The 19,013-nt window shown below is 42.2% G+C and overlaps 9 protein-coding genes across 9 annotated transcripts; 2 read left to right on the top strand and 7 right to left on the bottom strand.

The window, feature by feature from the left end:
* Positions 1-777: 777 nt before the first annotated feature.
* On the bottom strand, positions 778-2,341 carry VTP21DRAFT_4761 (uncharacterized protein; the record flags this gene model as incomplete). Its single annotated transcript, XM_069395208.1, has 2 exons — positions 778-2,086; positions 2,157-2,341. 2 exons carry the CDS (start codon positions 2,339-2,341, stop codon positions 778-780), a joined length of 1,494 nt encoding a protein of 497 aa, XP_069256369.1.
* A 1,630-nt stretch (positions 2,342-3,971) lies between these two features.
* Positions 3,972-4,420, bottom strand: VTP21DRAFT_4760 (uncharacterized protein; the record flags this gene model as incomplete). Its single annotated transcript, XM_069395207.1, has 2 exons — positions 3,972-4,286; positions 4,358-4,420. The coding sequence occupies 2 exons, from the start codon at positions 4,418-4,420 to the stop codon at positions 3,972-3,974; spliced, it is 378 nt and encodes a 125-aa protein (XP_069256368.1).
* A 4,427-nt stretch (positions 4,421-8,847) lies between these two features.
* Positions 8,848-9,226, bottom strand: VTP21DRAFT_4759 (uncharacterized protein; the record flags this gene model as incomplete). Its single annotated transcript, XM_069395205.1, has 2 exons — positions 8,848-8,966; positions 9,031-9,226. 2 exons carry the CDS (start codon positions 9,224-9,226, stop codon positions 8,848-8,850), a joined length of 315 nt encoding a protein of 104 aa, XP_069256367.1.
* Positions 9,227-9,993: 767 nt separating this feature from the next.
* VTP21DRAFT_4758 (uncharacterized protein) lies at positions 9,994-10,565 on the bottom strand (the record flags this gene model as incomplete). The annotated part of the gene is made up of 2 exons (XM_069395204.1): positions 9,994-10,356; positions 10,461-10,565. The coding sequence occupies 2 exons, from the start codon at positions 10,563-10,565 to the stop codon at positions 9,994-9,996; spliced, it is 468 nt and encodes a 155-aa protein (XP_069256366.1).
* A 1,127-nt stretch (positions 10,566-11,692) lies between these two features.
* On the top strand, positions 11,693-12,581 carry VTP21DRAFT_4757 (uncharacterized protein; the record flags this gene model as incomplete). Its single annotated transcript, XM_069395203.1, has 3 exons — positions 11,693-12,017; positions 12,086-12,404; positions 12,482-12,581. 3 exons carry the CDS (start codon positions 11,693-11,695, stop codon positions 12,579-12,581), a joined length of 744 nt encoding a protein of 247 aa, XP_069256365.1.
* A 286-nt stretch (positions 12,582-12,867) lies between these two features.
* VTP21DRAFT_4756 (uncharacterized protein) lies at positions 12,868-13,299 on the bottom strand (the record flags this gene model as incomplete). The annotated part of the gene is made up of 2 exons (XM_069395202.1): positions 12,868-12,943; positions 13,016-13,299. The coding sequence occupies 2 exons, from the start codon at positions 13,297-13,299 to the stop codon at positions 12,868-12,870; spliced, it is 360 nt and encodes a 119-aa protein (XP_069256364.1).
* Positions 13,300-13,914: 615 nt separating this feature from the next.
* VTP21DRAFT_4755 (uncharacterized protein) lies at positions 13,915-14,925 on the top strand (the record flags this gene model as incomplete). Its single annotated transcript, XM_069395201.1, has 2 exons — positions 13,915-14,573; positions 14,652-14,925. The coding sequence occupies 2 exons, from the start codon at positions 13,915-13,917 to the stop codon at positions 14,923-14,925; spliced, it is 933 nt and encodes a 310-aa protein (XP_069256363.1).
* Positions 14,926-15,835: 910 nt separating this feature from the next.
* On the bottom strand, positions 15,836-17,673 carry VTP21DRAFT_4754 (uncharacterized protein; the record flags this gene model as incomplete). The annotated part of the gene is made up of 2 exons (XM_069395200.1): positions 15,836-16,642; positions 16,714-17,673. 2 exons carry the CDS (start codon positions 17,671-17,673, stop codon positions 15,836-15,838), a joined length of 1,767 nt encoding a protein of 588 aa, XP_069256362.1.
* Positions 17,674-17,733: 60 nt separating this feature from the next.
* On the bottom strand, positions 17,734-18,556 carry VTP21DRAFT_4753 (uncharacterized protein; the record flags this gene model as incomplete). Its single annotated transcript, XM_069395199.1, has 4 exons — positions 17,734-17,803; positions 17,985-18,038; positions 18,124-18,167; positions 18,461-18,556. The coding sequence occupies 4 exons, from the start codon at positions 18,554-18,556 to the stop codon at positions 17,734-17,736; spliced, it is 264 nt and encodes an 87-aa protein (XP_069256361.1).
* Positions 18,557-19,013: the final 457 nt, after the last annotated feature.

The following is a 19,013-nucleotide window of genomic DNA, read 5'->3' as shown; positions in this document are numbered from 1 at the left end:
CTAGCAGTTTTCACCAGGCGGGTTTTTTGTAGGGAAGGGTATGTGCCTACCCCTGCTTATTGATGCAAAAATGTCCCACGAAAATTTTCTTTTTAATACGCCTTTATCATCGAAAACTTACAAACAATACTCCCTGATATGTACGGTGGTGGAGCTTGTATAATTTGCTTTTACAAAATATACAATATTTATTTGTAATGGTAACCTCACAGGAGTTTCGATTGATTTTATAAAAAATGAGGGGTGTAACAAAACATTATACTCCTTGTCCGAATACAATTTATGACTATTATAAAACTTTAATAAACCCGCCCTGGAAATGGAATCACTTCTTAAAAAACTTTATATTATAGAACGAGATATTATCCCATAGCCAATATGCATTTTAATTGACAAGCCCTTCTGGCGAGGACGATTATATTAACACATTGAATTAACCACTCTTTTTTACATTTCTTAACCCGTTTTTACAATGTTAGATAAATGAAATTAGCGTTAATTCTACTAGACTCTAGAAGACATTTTCCCATTTTAATGAGATCTAAAAAGTGCTGCATCAAGTTAGAAAACAAAGATTAGGTCTCAATGATTAAGCTAAATATTATATTTCTCAAAGGCTTGCAATTAAATAGATTGTGCCAAAATCAAATCATTGTAGCTTTGTTAGGCGAAAAATGTACCTACATCTCTAAAGAATTGGTTGCACAGGCAAATATCTTAGGGAGAATAAAGGTAAACTTGTGATGCAATCCGATTTTCTAGCGAGAAATCTTGCCATCATGTGAATATAAAGTTTTCGAAATCAAAACGGCGAGTTTTCCACCAATACACAAAAGTATAATCAGGCCAAACGACAGGATTTTTGCCACTGGAGTCCTGGTACCAACTCTTGCATCCACCTGATGTCCAAACAGTATTACGGAGTTTTCGCGCAATCATTTCGTTGTATTCTCTACATGCGTCTCTCTTCACCTCTATGGTCCTTTGGGAATGATCCCGCATATACTTGATTGCTTCGACAATATAATTGATCTGGGCCTCGATCATTACGATCTGAGATGTGTGCCCCAAACCAGTGTTAGGCCCGAGAAGAATGAATGAATTGGGAAACCCCGGAATTGTAGTTCCTTTGTAAGCTTCTATATTCTCACGCCAGGCTTCGGCAAGTAGTTTTCCTCCGCGGCCTCGGATGAAGTTTGGAGTAGGTGCGTCGGTTACAAGAAATCCTGTGGCAAGAACAATTGTATCAACTCCATGTCGGGCGCCGTCTCGAGTAACAATGTGATTTTCTTCAATCTCTTCGATTCCTTCGGTCACAACGGAAACATTTGGTTGGGTTATCGCTGGATAGTAATCATTGGAGATAAGGATTCGTTTGCATCCCATAGAATAACTGGGAGTTATCCTCGCGCGCAGCTTCGGGTCTTTTACTTGCCAATACAGTTGCAGTAGGCCGAGCAGACGGAATGCCGTTAAATTATATTTCATCGGGATCACAAACAACTCACGGACAATATAAAGAAACGCTCGCATTGCTGTTTGAAGTATTGGAATCCTTCTAAACAGCCATCGTTCGAACCGTGGACGGTCATCACGAGGAATAACCCAGGGAGGGGTTCGTTGTAGTACCACCAATTGCTTGACTTTCGGCTGTATAGCCGGTATTATCTGGATGGCTGAGGCTCCAGTGCCAATTACCGCTACTTTGCGGCCTGATAAATCGCGCTCATGATCCCAACGTGCGGAGTGGAACACGCTGTTACCCGCCACTTTGGCGAATTCAGCCAGCCCTTTAATCTTTGGATAAGAAGGTTCACAAAGTGCACCGGCTCCAGATACTACGAAATTCCCAGAATACGTTCCTTGCGAAGTTTGCACTTCCCACAATTGGCGCGCGTCGTCCCACTGTGCATATTCAACCTCATGATAGAAACGACAGTGCTTATAAACGTCGTACTTAGATGCACACCAGCGGAGATAGGCAAATATCTCGGGCTGAGGAGCGTAGTTGCGTGTCCAGTCTGGATTTTGAGCAAAAGAAAAGGAATAAAGATCGCTTTGTACATCACAAGCTGCCCCAGGATAACTATTCGATTTTTAGTAAACATCATTAGTATCCCATACCTCGATTTGTTGCGATTATGTCTTAACATCACCTATTGTCTCGCCATGTTCCCCCTACATCATTACCGCGCTCAAGAATAACAAAATCATGGATATTTTCTTGCATAAGCCGTATTGCTGTTCCAAGGCCTGAAAACCCAGCTCCTATTATTATAACATAGTGATGTTGTGGTCGCAGTGGATTCACTTCTTTGCTGTCTTGTTGTTGAGATGCCATAATAAAGCACACCTAGTGTCTCGATATGTTTTCACCAAATGTAAAAGTGAATACTGAAGTGAATGTGGGCAGTGTGGAGTTAAATAGAAATAATCACATGTCATTTTTGTGGTATGGAAGCTTTGGTATAACTAAGCTCAAGCCCAAAGTGAATTCACCCCCATCTATGAAACAAATCAAATTAAGTACCATGCTTGGAAATCGGAGAGACCTATTTTGTTCGAAGCATATTCTCCGGAATCATATGAGCAATTTGACTTGATCGTATCGAACGATATAGTGAAGTCATCAGATAGATGATTGGCTAGTAACGTTAGGACTATTTTAACTGATCCCTACTCAATTTGAGACATGCAATCCACCAAGACCCGTAAAGGTAGCTTGTAGAATCTCCGCTTTTTCTGATGGTGGTGGCCTTATAATTGAGCGGTTTATTGTGTGGCTTATCGGGAAGTTTACTTATCCGAGCCCTATTCTTGGAACAAAATTTACCATTCAAATAGCCCTCAGCTCAATCACAAGTTAAATCTTACAAAAAACGAATATAACTATACCGTGGCTTTTTGGCTGTATGGGTATCATAGATTGATACTAAATACAAACTCATAATTTTGAAGTTGAAGTTACATATTCTATATCACGTGCCCAGTTACATAATACTTAAGTTTTAAATTTTTCTCACACCATTTGACAAATAAGGTTATTGAATCTTGCATAACTTACCCCAACAACCTTCATCAGAATAGGCTGATATCTAGGAAATCGACAAGAACAAACGGCTTCATAAGATATAAAACTTGTCAGTTGCAAATTAATGACTTAACATTTTTTAATAGAATATTCGCAAACTCGAAGAATGCTCAGAGATAAGAAATACTCTAATAACTATATTTATCCTAGTTAATAAGTGATGTTTAAATAAATCATACGCAGCTATTGCCTGTTCCTTGCAGAACAAAGCACAAACAAAACTATCACGATTGATGAATCAAATAAAGCTATATTTTCCTATCCATTTCTTCCAGCAGGTTGAGATATATTTTATAATATGGGATAACTATGTACTTCATTTGGCACATTGATTTGCTTGTAATTCTGGGTTATAATAAAGAAATGGCAATTTGAACATATTTACTAGTCAACCGTTAGAAATAGAGACACTCTTTTGTAAACATAGTGTTTTACCACATCGTGAAGTGAAAGTTCTCATTTAAGTTTATTTTCTCCTGCAGTGCTCAATGGGCATTAATTGCCATCTCAATACAAAGTTTCTTCTGCCATTGGATCATCCTTCCATTATCTCAGAGATATCGCATCTTAGATGAAGATTGTCGAGAAATAATTTAAGTATTATAAATGAATGGGTAATTGAGTTTTACTTCACGTTAATACTACTTATATCTCTGTGGGCGGTATCCACATTTTGCCCACTATTACATTAGCAATTAGATCGAGATTGACATGGGTAGGTCAACTAGATTATGCTAAAGATTATCCGCACTAATATTCATCTTGTTTGCATTTGAAGCAACAACTGTCCAATACACTGCTCCCATCATATTTCTTCTTATGGTATTCAACAGATTCTGATATGGTGCAGAAAACCCCTCCAATTTAATAGCTCCATCACCTACTTCAAATTCCCTAATGCTATTTCACGCTCTTCAAACCCAACTCTTACCCAAATAATGTGAACACGTGCGATTATGGTTAGCCCAAAAATGCCAAGAGAAAAGAAGACCGTTCCCTGGAGGCTTTGAGAATTCACTTTAATAAATTGACTCATGTCATCATGCATAATACATCTGGTGAAAGTGACGCGGTCGATAGACACCTGGAAAGGATCTTTAGATTTCGGAAAATACAAACGGATGACAAGAATATTAAGGTAGATTATGATTTTCACCATATTCAGCCAAATAAGGTTGTCGGAATCGCGTTTAACCTAACTATAAGATTGAAGGCAATTTTTCAGGTTTTTGAGTTGGCTCATGGGATTTTCTTATGATGATTCACCAAAGACACCGACGTAGACAGTGGAGTAATCTTCTGCCGTATTACGGATATGACTAGCGTCATATAAGCACGATTGTGAAAAGAGATAATCGTTTTTTTTATTTGAGTGTGCCCGCGCAGCGAAATAATGTATCCATACTGTTTATTTAGTGCGTAGAGGAACGGTTATTTTTCGTCCTTAGTTGGAAATTTCATTTGAAGTGTCAGAGTTTTGCTATCGATTCTCAGGCCAATCTGTAGATATAACCATGTATATACCATGCAAATAGCCCAAGCGAGATTCGCAGGTAAATCATGCTAGATAGGATCAAGTATTTTGTTAGGCTGCTTCAAAAATTCATTAAATTCATATTTCTTTTGCCATTCTCAATGCCGTCGAAAAGAATATCATGCCTCAGGTTGGTTCTCCCAGAGTCAAATAATGCTCACTTGAAATAAAATGCCCTTGCAATCTCGTTAGCGAAGCCTCATATATCGCATTTTCTAAAAGCTTAACCTCATGATAAGTGAGTGTAGATCCCAAACAAAGTCAAAATCCCTCCAATCAAGGTATCGAAAGATGCAGCATAGAATAAAGGATCTAATCGCTTTTCGTAGTATGTATCACTCTTGTGCGACTGATGATGGGGAAGGAGTAGGTATTTAACCATATATTGATGAGCTCTATCTCCTGAAGTGGCAAAGTTGATTTGGGGGGATTCTCTTGAATGAACAACGATGAAATCCCTGACTCTTTCTTTGGCTCCTTCTGTGTGATTCGCAGGAACTCATATATAATACTCTCGTTTTCACTCAAAGCATTCTTGTTTGAATAATAATACCTATCATGTCATAAATAATGATAGTAGGAATATGCGGGTCGGTTGGTTGGAGTTTCTGAATTTCTCTGCCACGATGAGGTGAGAAAGGTTGGAATTACTGGCAGACACGATTATATTAAAAATAAATAAATTCAGTGATATTGTAGGATACTATATTTACAATACTGTATCTACTGTAATTCTTTTAAATACTCGTTCAAAGTTAATTGCTTAGCTAAAGCGATATTTAAGTTTATAATAATGTCGCCGTGAGTCACTAGCGATTATGATGAAGCATCCCGATTCATTAAACAATCCTTTATATTTATGGCTTTTCTCCTCTCAGGCTCTTTAATGATTTCATCACCTATATCCTTTCTTTCGTGATTCATCATTTTGTATTCTAAATATCGCCACCAACCCCATGCCAACTCTCTTCCAAAACTTATGTATATTTGTCCTAACAACATATATTTATTTACGTATGTAATATTTTGCTATCAAAATAACACTATATATTCAATAGATATTTCGATGAAAGGGACGGCCAATGAGACTCAATGTAATACTTCAGAGCACTTAGACGAACATTTTCAAAATTAAATTTAATAGGGATGAAAACCACTACGCTAAAGCAACAAAATCAAGCTTAAATCAAAGGCATTGATCGAGTGCCTAGAGTGTAATGGGTTCACTGTCTGCAGCATGCTGGCTGACCATTGCGGTAGCAGCAAATTGGATAGCTTGCGGAGCAGCATCCAATCGCGCCATTGAAATTGCAGCAAATGGGATTAGGAGTACAGCAGTACAGGCCTCCTCCGCAATGGTTACATCCTTGAGCCTCCAATTCAGCACTCTTTTCTCCTCCCTCTTTCGCCTTTCCTGGCTTAACGTAGTCACCAGCGAGCACTGGGCTGATGAAGAAGAGAATGAGGAGCAAGATGAAAGCTTTCTGCATTTTGTGTCGAAAGAATTCAGTCAACTAGAAACTGAAAGAGTGTATGAAAATATAGCAAGATCAAACCTCAAAATCAAAGCATTTTATAGGGATCTGGGATGTTTATTTTTAAATGGGGGCGTGGCATTGCGGTCGGTATGCCAGCTCATTATCTCTTTTTATGGTACTCATCATTGATCTAGTAGTAATGACTAAAGCAGCTGGTCTTATGGCTGTGGATTCGCTTTACCCCTTCTAAGTATATGAAATACTGCCCTATGCCTCAGATGCTGCAGCTCAGCTAGAAGGGTTGAATCGTTGTTATGACAGCATTCATTCCGTGCTTTTTGCCTCTTAGACACATTATGCGACGAATTTGACGAAAACATCGTTTTAGCTCTATTACCCAATAAAATTGGTGGCTAATTCGAATGCATCGCATATATCATGACCATGCCTTACTTAACTTCAACTGACTTATACAGGCCCCTTCAACTGGTGTCAATAATAATGAGCTCTTGCCCAAAATTATCCACCATTTTCTTTAGTAGCGGATGAACTGCTTTAGACGAAATCAAAACTCAGGAACAAAATAATAGTATTAGAAGCATCATAAAGTAATAAGAGAGAAGTGAGGTTACTGCCGTTATTTTTTCCTAGTGGTAAATATTGGTTCACACGAGGCTTTAAAGCACTGAAGTATTGTGAGGCTAAGTTGACATCTTTCCTCATTAATCGAGCTTAAAAGAACAGATCATTCTATTTAATTGGCCTAAAACAACTAAAGCTCACTCAGGAAACAAGTATGCTTTGCTGTCATTTGACTGTGTTGAAAAGGCTGAGTTGAATCTATGTTCTAGTTTGGACTGATTCCGGATGTCTGTGCAGATATTATGCCAGAGTCGGTAAATTTATACAATTCACCAAGCAATGTATATTTAGCACTGAAAACAAATAATCTATCGAATGGTAACTGCAATTTTTTGAGGAAAGACACCCCTAGAGCTCGTTTTTAGTAAAGTTGGATTATTTTTAGAGTCCCTCCACTCACTCGGAGTTCTCCGGTATTCTTACGATCATTCTCTCGACAACTTAGCAAAAAATACTACCATCCATTTCCGAATGAGGCTATCTCCACTCGAGCAACGAATAGATTAAGGTCATTCGATATTATCTGATCTCCCTCATCATGGGTCCTTGCCTTGCAATGTCTTCTGTTAAGTTTTTTTTCCACTTATGAAGCTGCCCTTTTTTCTTAGAAATTTGCTTATTACGAACAATTCATCCATAAATTAGAGTTGAGGATACTTTTCTTAGAGCTCCACTCCTCTCGTTTTAGAATTCAAATGGAAATATTGCACAAAACTTCGTGTAAAGCTATGCAATGCACTTCGAATATCACCATTTCACTTGAGCAACAGTGATCAAAATCCCACTCTGAATTCTGTACACGCGTACTTTTGGCACTTGTATAAGCTCTCATGATCACAGCACAAGACAAGGACATATTTCATTCCAATCCTATAGAATGACTCGTGCGATATTTTTTTATCTATATACGAAGTTTGCATTACGGTATGCATGGAATAGAACCTCAAGAATCAAGTTAACCAATATTATCCATTGACCATATATATATCACTTATTCTGACTGAATATAGCAGCTAGTATATAATCTAACTGATGCTATAAATCTAAATAGTCATCCTTGAATATTGCATGCTTTCCTAGATGTTCGATGTAACCCTCTCATATATATTTGCGATGTAGATTCATATTGGAGCATACTTTTTGCTACAACACTTGAAAATTTTTTCCCAAACATGTTGAATAGAATATCCACCAAATGGCAATTTTTCTCATGTACGTTATTACACTATTGACCATCTAAGGTCTAAGTGGCAATTGCTTCGCCACCTATCTAATAAGTTGCCGGGTCGACAATCGAACAGAGACAAAACAATGCAGAACAGGCCAGTCACCTTATGGACTATGGGATTGCAATGCAATATTTGTTTGCTACAATGAGGACCGGCTCGACTGTGAGCATCATTTCAAAGGTAATTTCGTGCAAACTGCCAGTGCAACGACCTCATCTAGAAAACCTGCAAATGCTGTTACTATTGAATGGACTACATTTTCTTCATTTACTGAATAATTCCAAGTTCTTGAGAAATGAATAATAATGGTCAAGCAAGTGGAGCAGTAGAGAGCATGATATCTGATTATCGCAACTCCATTCGATATTGTCTAATACTGACTGAAGCTTAATGAAGGTCGAAAATTACAGAAGTTCAGGCCATTAGATAGGCTCAAATAGATCTGGTTCAAAATCCTTTCTTGCTGAATATGGAAGAGTAGTTTGATATTCTGAGTCTAGTCAGGTCAAGGCTCTCGGCCATAGCTCCCTCAACCCCCGTATTTATTGCAAGTATGAAAGTTGCAGAGGAAGGTGCCCACGTTATTGGAACAAGAGGTATCCACTATATCGCCTTAATGATTCCAAAAATAATTAGAATACACTACTTAACGTCATATAATTTGCGAATAAGAGTACTATTTACACTGTGTCAAAAATACAATGATATCTAAGTCATTAAAGTATATGAGATAAATTCACAATGAAACAGGCAATCATATGCTAAATATCTTGTGGGTCATCGGAACACATTATTGGCATATGCTAAATCTAACATGATCGATGGTTCTAATGCGACAATTACTAGGAGTTGGCCAAGTCGTGGTCGTACTCTTCAACGGCTCAGTACTTGTTTTTTTGCAATGATCGGACCAGCGGGAACCAGACGAATTCGCCTCGCAATCTCTTTGAGTTTGCCATAGATTGGCGAGAGTTGGCTCAGGATGATTCGGCCTAAATGTAATGGTTTTCAGCGAGCAAAGTCCTTCGACGCTACTCTCATATGTTATTGATCGACAAATTCTGCTTAGTGAGGTGGATACAGATTGGGCTGGCTTCTCATCATTGAGGACGGGCGTCTGCTGGCAGTAGACATATTCTCCCCAGTCATAGGTCGAGGTAACACATTCTTGTTGACAATGGACAAGATGTTTACACACTGATGCAAGCACAACTAGGCAGTAAAATAATGGTGCCAATGTATAGAAGAACATTTTAGAACTGGAGAGAAAATTGCACTCATCTCTGCTTTATTCTCTCTCTTAAGTTGGTTTGGGCAGGGGAATGGTGGCAAATTCTAATCATAGGGAAACGGAGATGATCTGCGCGATGAAATTTTTTTGGGAACTTAGCCGTATTAGGTGTAGGAGAAGATATTCAAGAGTCATGGTTAACTTTTTCTTGTCACATATCTAATTTTTACATGTAATAATTATACAATTCCTGGAGAAAACTTCGATTGTAATTTTATGGATATCCTACGCCTCCACGGACTATGCGTTGCCCGACAACATTTGCATCTGGTTGTGACAGGAACTTATTTTTCATTTTCTCATTCTTAATTTCTCGTCAACATCATCGATTGTTATAGAGCATGTATCTTTGAATTAACATCATAATTAAACCAACATTTCACCGAGCAAAATATATCTCCATCTACGAGAGCTTTATTGTAATACAGCTTTATATTATTATATATTAAGAGGGAAAAGGCATCAAGGATTCAATGCACAAGTAGACTAAGACGTGCTCAGTATTTCAATTGTCATGCTGTGTCTTAAAATCAGCCTCTCATTAGCTACGAGGATGGGATGATTCGTTCTTGAAAAACTAGCATTCGCCCGCCCACATCAAGCTGAATATCAACTTTTCAATTAATACCAACACAATCTCCCATAACAACTCGCCATTTGGAGCATGTTAACCTGATATTCCAGGTGAGATTGCTATTTGACATCAAAGATGAAGAACCACGGATTTCTCACGAAGATTTCGACTTCAATTCACGTAAGCTACGCTGGATCGTGCGTTCCGAGACTTTGATATCACTAACTAAATTGAACTCGTCAGTGATCATTCGAAGGGTCGCACCGGCGTTTTGCTTCACCAGACAATCCAATTTGCAAAGATCACGATCTCTTAGTACCCGAGGTCTCCCAGGGCGTTTCATCGGGGTTATCAAACCCGTGCTCGTCCACCGCCTAATTGTATTTCCAACCGTGCTCATTGGCACCCCGGTTTTTTGGCTGATCTCTTTGCGCTTTGCTCCAGACTTGAACAGTTCAACTATTTCATTTCGAAGCGCATCTGAGAGCTCGTGGCGCTTTTGTGAACTCATTGGGAACTAGAGTACAAAATTATAAGGAGCTAGTGAGGATAGCGTCGAAAAATACTGGCGTAGTATTGTATTAAATAGGATTAGGCAGGGAAATAAAAAGCCTCCACAACCTTACATCCACCTCTACGTTTTTCTTCCTCGTGAGATATTTCTAAATGGAACTTCAGAGTGACGAGAACCTCTTCCATGAAGCCTTGTCCTTCCGGCAAATCCATTGCGCATCCCCATAGCACTTAGTTTTCATCCTGTGATCATCCTACTGTGATCACACTGGCAAGCAAGGTTTGCGTGTATATAATGCCATTACCATTATAAGCCTATCAAATCGAATGAATCGGTCTACTGCATTCTGTTCTTCGGTTCTATCCTTATTCTTGCGTCACTACATGAAGAGTAGATTGAACCAACTCCCGACTTATTGATCTGTTTTTCACATCTTTTGGCCACTCGGATATCCTGTTCCTTTGGGCCAGGATAGCCATCCATACAAGTTTTGGACCCGATTCCCAACTATCCTTAATCTCCTTCAAATCGATGCAAATTATGATCGCGACAGCTCTGCCACTCGGTGATTAAGCTTGCGAACGTAAGGATATGATAGACCATGGAGTCTTTTGCATGTGAACAACAAGTTGCTCTCTAAAAGTTAGCACGAGCTTAGTCTCGTTTAAATAAAAAACACAGAGTTTAAATCCTCGAAACCCTATTTTTACACTGATCACTTGGTGAAAGTAATCGATAATAATAAGTTCTACATTACGTTATGTAGAGCATACAGTGAGAGTACTCGCAAATCATGGTAGCACTTTCTGAAGGTAATAGTCAGTAGAGGGAACCATTCAAAAGGGTCATCAGTGCAAAGAAAAAGTGCCAAGCTTTGCACCGAGTGGGTATAAACATCAAAGCATAAACGCTGGTGATAGTCGGATGGCAGTTTTTCAAGGTAGCCACAAAGTATATTAAGGCTAGGCCCATTGGTTTTTCTATTTGGATTGTGCTTCTCTGAGATTGAGCTGACTCGTAGCCGTGGTCTTAAACTAGGATGGGTTCAAATTAGAGTGAGTAAAAATTGCGCTCGTCCTAGCTTTTTTAATTACCTCATTAATTTCCCCACTCCAATCAAAATAGGGGCAATATGTCTCTTTTAAGCCTATAATCGGGGGCGCTCTTCCCCTCTCTTCCCACTGCACATCCATCTCATCATCGAGCTTCCGCTGCTTTCGAAATCCTGCATCGTCTCGAATTACTTTGCGCTCCTTTCATTCCATCTCCTACTTTAATTTAGATGATATAATCTTCCTCAAGGGGATCGGATCTAGTCCCTCCACATTCATTTAACCCAATGAGACCCTCTTACTTCATTTTCATCGCCGTAGTGGCATTTTGCCTTATCCAGTGTGCGCAAGCCGCACTGGAAATTCCCCCTTTAGCCAAAGAGCCTCCAGGGAAGAATGACAAAAATGACCCTGCCCCCGCCCCCGCCCCTTCTCAAGATCCTCCAAAGAATCCTCCACAACAGCCTGTACAACCCGCAAAACCGCCGCAAGATAATAAAAATAATAACGATCCACCGGGCGGTGACAATAAGCCTCCCGTCAATCAACCGGACAAGCCGGATAATAATAATAACGAAGGAAAGCCCCCGGGGAATGCGCCTGAAAAACCAGGTAATCGATCTCATTTCGCCTCCGCTTTGTATGGATGATTAACCCATCCCTACCCATTTGATCGTTAGATGCAAAACCGGCCCAAGGTCCCCAAAAAGGGCCGGAGTTACCCAACCCTATTGCCACCCTTATACCCACAACCCTGTTGAAACCCTCGCCCACCGCGCCAGCCAAACCTGCCACATCCGATTTTGCATTCACACTTAGCTCCCTTCCTCCATTCACAGTATCTGCGAAGACCGCGGCCTTCACGCCTGGAAGTGCACCGATGGGTGGGCTGATTCCAGGAACTGCGGCCTGTAAGCACTACATGATTAACTGCCGTGATGTCGTTTGTGCATTTCAGCAGTATGAGGCGTCGTGCGATGGATCCGGCATAGGCCATTGGTAAACCATCCGAGCCTTGCTTCCTTTGCCTAGAAGGCGCCCTGTACTAACCTGAGTGCTTTTGCTGTTGTTGATAGTACGTGCCATGGGAGTAATGGAGGGAATGGAGGCCGGATTTTTGATGTTGGTGTAGCTTTTTCACTTGCCGGAGTAGGGATTTTGCTGGGGACCCTATAAGCTTCCTTTGTGTTTTCTATCTAAATTGCTATCTATTATTAAATTTAATTTGCGCTTCTGATTTCAATCGTTGCGATCCTCCGCATCTGGCGCTCCCCTTGTTCTCTGAAAATCCAAGGGGCGCCGGGAAAACACACCCGAATTGCTTCGGGCGAGGACTCTGCGGTGAGACGCCCAGCCGCGCTGCCCTCGGCAGCCAGGAGATCCAGCGAGCGCAATTAATACAAACGTAAAACAAACCACAAACAAATAAACCATATCGCCTCAAGAGGATACGAGTTATTGTTTATCCTTTTTCGCGCTCTAGCTGCGCTGGGAATAAATTAATTGGGGAGATGAATCGCGTGCATTCGACCTGCATGCTATTGGCAAAATATATTAGGGGGGAGGGGCGGAGGCATGTGATGCGGGATGAATCTTATTTTGACACCCACGGGTCAAGGCAGGAGAGATCAAGTGTCTGTTCCTGTAGTCGCCCTACTAATACCGCCCATAGGGCAGAAACGGAATAGCTGGGGCCCGCATTTGCATAAGCGCTCGACAACTCTATATGCTCAGGAGCGTGACCCTGGCCTTTCGAGCGGAAGCAAGAGAACGGGCCGGCAGGAAGTTGGGGTGGGCCTCCGCACAGCAGGAAATCGTAAGATGGCGAGTGCGAGACAGGCCCTTCCTCCTCTTCCCCTCCCCGCCGCCCAAGCCGACACGCAGCTTGGGGCATGGTTGGCGACTCAATAAAGCCATCCATTTTTTTGGAATGGGCGGGGAGAGCGTTGTTTTAACGTGGCGGAAAACACAACAAAATCAAAATTTTTTTCCTTGAGCTTCTGAAAGCTCGTCGGGATAGAACGGGGAACCACAACAATAGCGCGTGTCGACGATTACATCAACGAACCCACTTTCCTGCTGGCCTGCATTAATATCTGCCCTTCATATAATGTGCCTGTGAGCTGTGGCTTGTCCGCGTGTTCATCCAGGGTTGATATCTGCTGGCCCTAGCATTGTCTGCTGCATATTCGGCCCTCATGCAAGGCGTCTGCTTTTTTTTTTCTCCCTCTCCCTCTCCATGGTGAGCACCTTAGAGGCTCTGTTCTCCGCAGATTTCGTGACAGGCTCGCTTTCTCCTTCCTAATTATATAAAAACACGCTAGTTTGTCCTCAATCTTCTTTTTTTTTTACCTTTTTCCTCCTTGGCTTTATTCCCCCTCAAAAGTCACCCTCTCCCTCTTAGGCTTGATTGCCCAGGCACATTGTTGTGTTTCCTGTTTTATTCCCCAGCCCTCCCCTCCCAGAAAACACGCCTAACAACACCCTTAAAAACAACTGCTGTCCCGAAATGACCTCCGACTTCAGCATTCCATTCGCCATTCCCCACCAGTACCTTCCTTCCTCCGGCAACGACGCTAAGACCTCGTTCTCCACCGACAATCCTTTCCGCTACGTCCCTCGTTCCATCTCTTCGCCCTTCACCCCCCAGGCTTACGGAGTATGGCAGAATGTCAGCGACCTCAAGGATAGGGAATACCAGTCATACTCGCCACATGCTCCTCTCTCGTCTTCCCCTTCCTCCTACTCCTCCACCTCGTCGTCCTCGTCGTCCTATCAGCAGCCCGACAGGGAAACTCACATCGACTCCAGCTATCTTCCCGTCTCGGCGGACCATTCTCCAGCCACGCCTCTCTCCAGCACCCCCGCCTCCGCCGCCTATGCTGGAGCCCACACCAACAAGACGCCCTCTAAGGTCCGGCATCGCACTCGCGCGGGAGAGGAGGAGGGTCGCCCCCCTTATTCGTATGCTGCGCTGATCCAGCAGGCCATCGAATCCTCCCCCCAGAAACGGATGACGGTGGCTGAAATCTACGACTACTTTCTTCGCAATTACAGCTATTTTCGCACGACCCGCGCCACTTGGAAAAACTCCATCCGCCACAACCTGACGATGAAAGGTCTCTTCGTCAGAGACGCACGCCCCAGCTGTGAGCCTGGCAAAGGAGGGTAAGTACACTCTGTCCTCTCTGCTCTTCTCCCCCTTCCCCCATTCCCCGTCCTGGTTGACCCCCCGAGTCTTTATAGATATTGGACAGTCAACCACTCGGCTTCCTCTCGTGAAAAGTCCAATTCTCCTCGCGACAAGCAATCCTCGGGCGGGAATCGTGCTGTGGCCAGCCGGTATCTCGGCTCCTCTCCCATGGGCTACTACCATCCCTACCTGCCAAGCACGCCTTCCTCTGGATCGCTCTATTTCCCCTACGGGGCCGGAGTTTCCCAGGTGGGAAGCCACCACAGCCACTACTCCCTTGGCGGGACGTCGTCAGATGGAGTGTTCGTGAATGCATACCAACATTGACCCATCCCGCACGTTTTCCAAGCCTAGTGTCACCGTGAACCCGACTCGAATTGTAACATAGCCTCTCTCGTATGAATTGGAACAAGTATATCCTCCTCCCCTAGTTTTGTGCTCGTTTATATATTAACTTAACCCTATCTATTGGTCGTCAATCCTCTATCTATTCTATTTCTGTGTGTCCTTTATATATTGTACAGTTTTCCGTTTAAGTCGATATTAAGTTATCCAATGCGTCTCTCTGTCGTTTATGTTTTTCCTTTATTTTTTTCCTTCCGCAGTGTGCTTTCTATATCTCTTTCTCGCTCATCGATACAAACCACTCTCCTCGATATTTCCTTGAAGATCCATATTAGTTTGCTCAATGGCTTTGACCACTAAGAATCAATAAGAGTATTTTTGTATAAAACAAAGGAAAAAAAGAGGGAAAAAAGACACTATGAAAAAGAAAATATTTTTGTTACTAACACACGCACAGAAAACATTAAGAAAATAAAATATATATATGAAAAGAAAGAAAAGTAAAACTCCCAAAGCCAAATATAATAAGAAAAAATTAAAGAGAAGAGATAGGAAAATATAATTAAGAAACAAAATATATAAAGGGGATTGTTTTAAGGAAAGGAAAAAAAAGCTCCAAAAAATTTGTGTTGTAAAGGAAAAAAAGTGTAAAAAGAAAAGCAATACAAAAAATATCATTTTCAAAACAAATTAAAGCTTTAATAAAAAGCGCACTTCTCACAAAAAAAAAAAAGAGATGAGAAAAATATAGAAAAAAAGAAAAAAAAATATAGAAGGAAGGAGAGAGGGAAGAAAGAAAGAAAGAAAGGAAGGAAGGAAGAGAGAAAAAAGCTAGAAAAAACTCATTAAAGATTAAAATATATAAAAGAACCGAATCTCACTTTAGTTTAGTTTAGAGGGCAGGGTATCCATCATCCAAATCAAGTCCAATGTTTCCCGTTACGCCAATGCCGTGGTCATCGGCGGTCGGCCCACCTAGGAAATCATTTGTCGCATTGTCTCCAAAATCCCCGCCACCGTTGTGTATGAGAGGCTGCGAAGTCGGCTGTGAAGAGAGGGCTTGAACCGGTACCGTGGCGAAGGCAGGCGGTCCTCCACTGCTACCCGTGTCCGGCGATATGGCAGAGGCAGAGGTTGCCGCAGCTGCTGCGGCTGCAGCAGCGGCGGCGGCTGCGGCTGCCTTTTCAGGCCGGGGAAGATTTCCGCATCGGTCCTTGCCGAAGCTTATTCGGTACCCGCCATATCCTTCTCGCAAACGTGCACCCTCAACCGCTCGCACCGCCGATGTAATCGAGGTGAAGTTGACGAACGCGCAGCTTTTCTCTTTAAGCATATTCACCAGTTCAATCTCGCCGAAATCCCGGAAATCCTGCCGTAAGCGCTCCTCCGTCACCAGGTTTACATCCACTCCGCCTACATACACGTTGCGTGTCGCACCCTGCTGCACTGCAGCCGCGATGGGTGCGGGGAGGGCAGAGGGCTTGCCCCACCCAACTTTGAGGCGTCGGTTGCGAATCACAATACCGGCGTAGGTTGCAAGTTGGAAAAAGGCAGATGCAGCGTTGGGATCAACGAAGGAGACAAATGCTATGTGCTTTTCGGGCATGTAGCGAATCTGATGGAGGATGCCCCCACGAATGTTGTTGCACAGCTCCTCGCAGGTTGTTTCCGGGTGGATATTGCCGAGATACACCGTACGCTACATAGGGCAGATTTTAGTTCCATACTTATTCATCGTACCTATTGAAAATTTTTGTTTCTCTAGACTACCTGAGCATTGGGGCTACATGAAGCGGCAAGTATTTGCGGATTTAGAATGCCACCCTCATTCACATAGCTCTCGAATCCGCTATATCCGGCCATCTGGCCCTGTTGCTTCATTCCGGATGGCGCACCCTGGCCATTGACTCCGCTCCCGCCCTTGTAGGCACACCGGTCGCGTCCAAAATTAACTCTGCGCCCAGACCATGCTAGGTCGGTTGGCAATGTCGAGACGCATTTGATGGCATGCAAAATATTGAAAAAATGCACAAATGCAATGCTCTTGTCTCGCAGAATTCTTATGGTATCTATTGGGCCATAGCGCCCAAGTTCCTCGCGCAATGTCTGCTCAGTCACGGACTCGTCTAAATTTCCGAGATAGACATTGCGCGAGGCTCCATTCTGAACAGCGATCGCGACGTGGCTGGGCACCGTGGGCGACGACTTACCCCAATTAACCTTCAATTCCTGGCCATGGATGATTAGCTTGCGCTGCTGAACATCTTGGAAAAAGGCGGCGGCAGTATTTGCATCGATGAAATGAATAAATGCACAATTTTTTTCCGGCAGAATGCGAATCGATTCAATGGGGCCAGCGTGGATATGGTCGAGAACTTCGCTCATCGGAATGTTGTTGGGAATACCACCTATATAAATCGTGCGGCTAGCCTGAGGTACACTATTTGGAGGAGTACCGTTTCCTTGCTGCTGTGGCTGCTGCTGCTGTTGTTGAGGATATTGCACTCCAGTATTATTGTAGTTGCTCCCATTGGTATATCCATTCACCGCCGACCCGTATACTGCCGCTTGCATTGCTTGATATGGCGGGTTTATCCCACCATATCCACCCTGGTGCGGAGGAAATGAAGCTGTTCCATTACCGCTCTGCATGTAATGTCCATTTATCATCGTAGTTCCAGGCATATATGCGTAAAGTTCGTTAGTTGCGTTGTGACCAATATCGCTCATGCTAATTTTTTCTCTGCCGAATACAATTGGCTTTGCTGCAGATTTATTTTACAGGTGATTTCAAGTGCGAATATTTAGGTGAAAAAGGTGGTAGAAACCTGGATGGTGTTGGGCCAGCTGCGGAATTGTGCTATTAAATGGAAATTATATAGACACACATTAGCCTCAAGTCATTTAAACAAATAATCCTTATTCGTGATCGAAAAATAAATATTGATAATGTGTACGAATATTGCTGAGAATTCAGCTTCATCAGCTGGATCGAAAAATGATCTAAATAATCAAAGGCCAAGAACAAAATCGATATATACTTTGTAAGAGTTATGCGCGGATGAGAAGTGGCGCGCCCGATAAAATTAGAAAATCTACGGAAAATGCCAGTCATTTGAATACATTCAGCCTCCAAAAGAAAGATCACTTCCGGTAGTGTCGAAAGACAATGCTGTTTACCTAGGAATGAATAATGAATGTCGCAGATGTCCTAAACGAACACCCTATAATTGATCGTTGGAGCTATCACAGTCACACGATGCTCGCTAACGAAACAGTTCTTGATCGATCCCGCACAATAAATCAATCAAAACAAAGAATGATGAAAAGAGAGAAGCAACAGGAGAAAAATTTTTTTCGTCGTAGAAGAGAAAACTAGTGTCACGTGATACAAATCCCAACAGGTTAGGTTACTCTTTAAAGAGTGTAAATTGACGATCTTATGGTAGACCATGCACCAGCGGCGAAAGTTTGAGAGAAACAAAAAAAACATGTTAGACTCATATGAGGGAGCGACAAGCTTAAAACAAGAGGATTTGAATTGTCTTGGAGGCATCAACTTCACTGGCTGGTGCACCGATGAAGTTGGTCTCAAAATCACGCAAGGTGTCATGAACCTTCAAGATTAGTTGGTTTTTTAATAGAAAACTTCATCTTCTCTGGAACACAGAAGAAGTTTAAAGTAAAAGTTAGTTCTGCAGGATAGTGTAACAATGTCGACTTGCAGAGTTGTCGTGTGTATAAATCAACGAGTGAGCCGCATGCAAAATCGAATTTGAAATATCAAGTTATCACCATTTTCACCCTCTAGATCCTAAATAGAATAAATGGGCTGTGGCAGCATCACCTACGTCACTTCAATTCTAATGGTGCTTTGCAAATAATGGATACCTCCCTCTCCATACTAGGCATATCTCATCTGGGAGCTGAGGCCATTGGGTTAGGTTAGTAGAGATACTGCGCTGGAATCTCTCCCCCTTCTCAGCGTAATAAACATAGTTGAGGAGATTCTCTTTTCAGTTTCCCACCCAAGATCAAGAGAAAGGCATTATGGATTTTTGTGAACCATT

The sequence above is a fragment of the Calcarisporiella thermophila genome (genome assembly GCF_041956535.1).
Source record: "Calcarisporiella thermophila strain CBS 279.70 unplaced genomic scaffold VTP21scaffold_2, whole genome shotgun sequence".
Lineage (NCBI taxonomy): Eukaryota > Fungi > Calcarisporiellomycota > Calcarisporiellomycetes > Calcarisporiellales > Calcarisporiellaceae > Calcarisporiella > Calcarisporiella thermophila.
The sequence above is the reverse complement of the archived record's forward strand: the minus strand, read 5'-3'. Positions and strand labels throughout refer to the sequence as shown.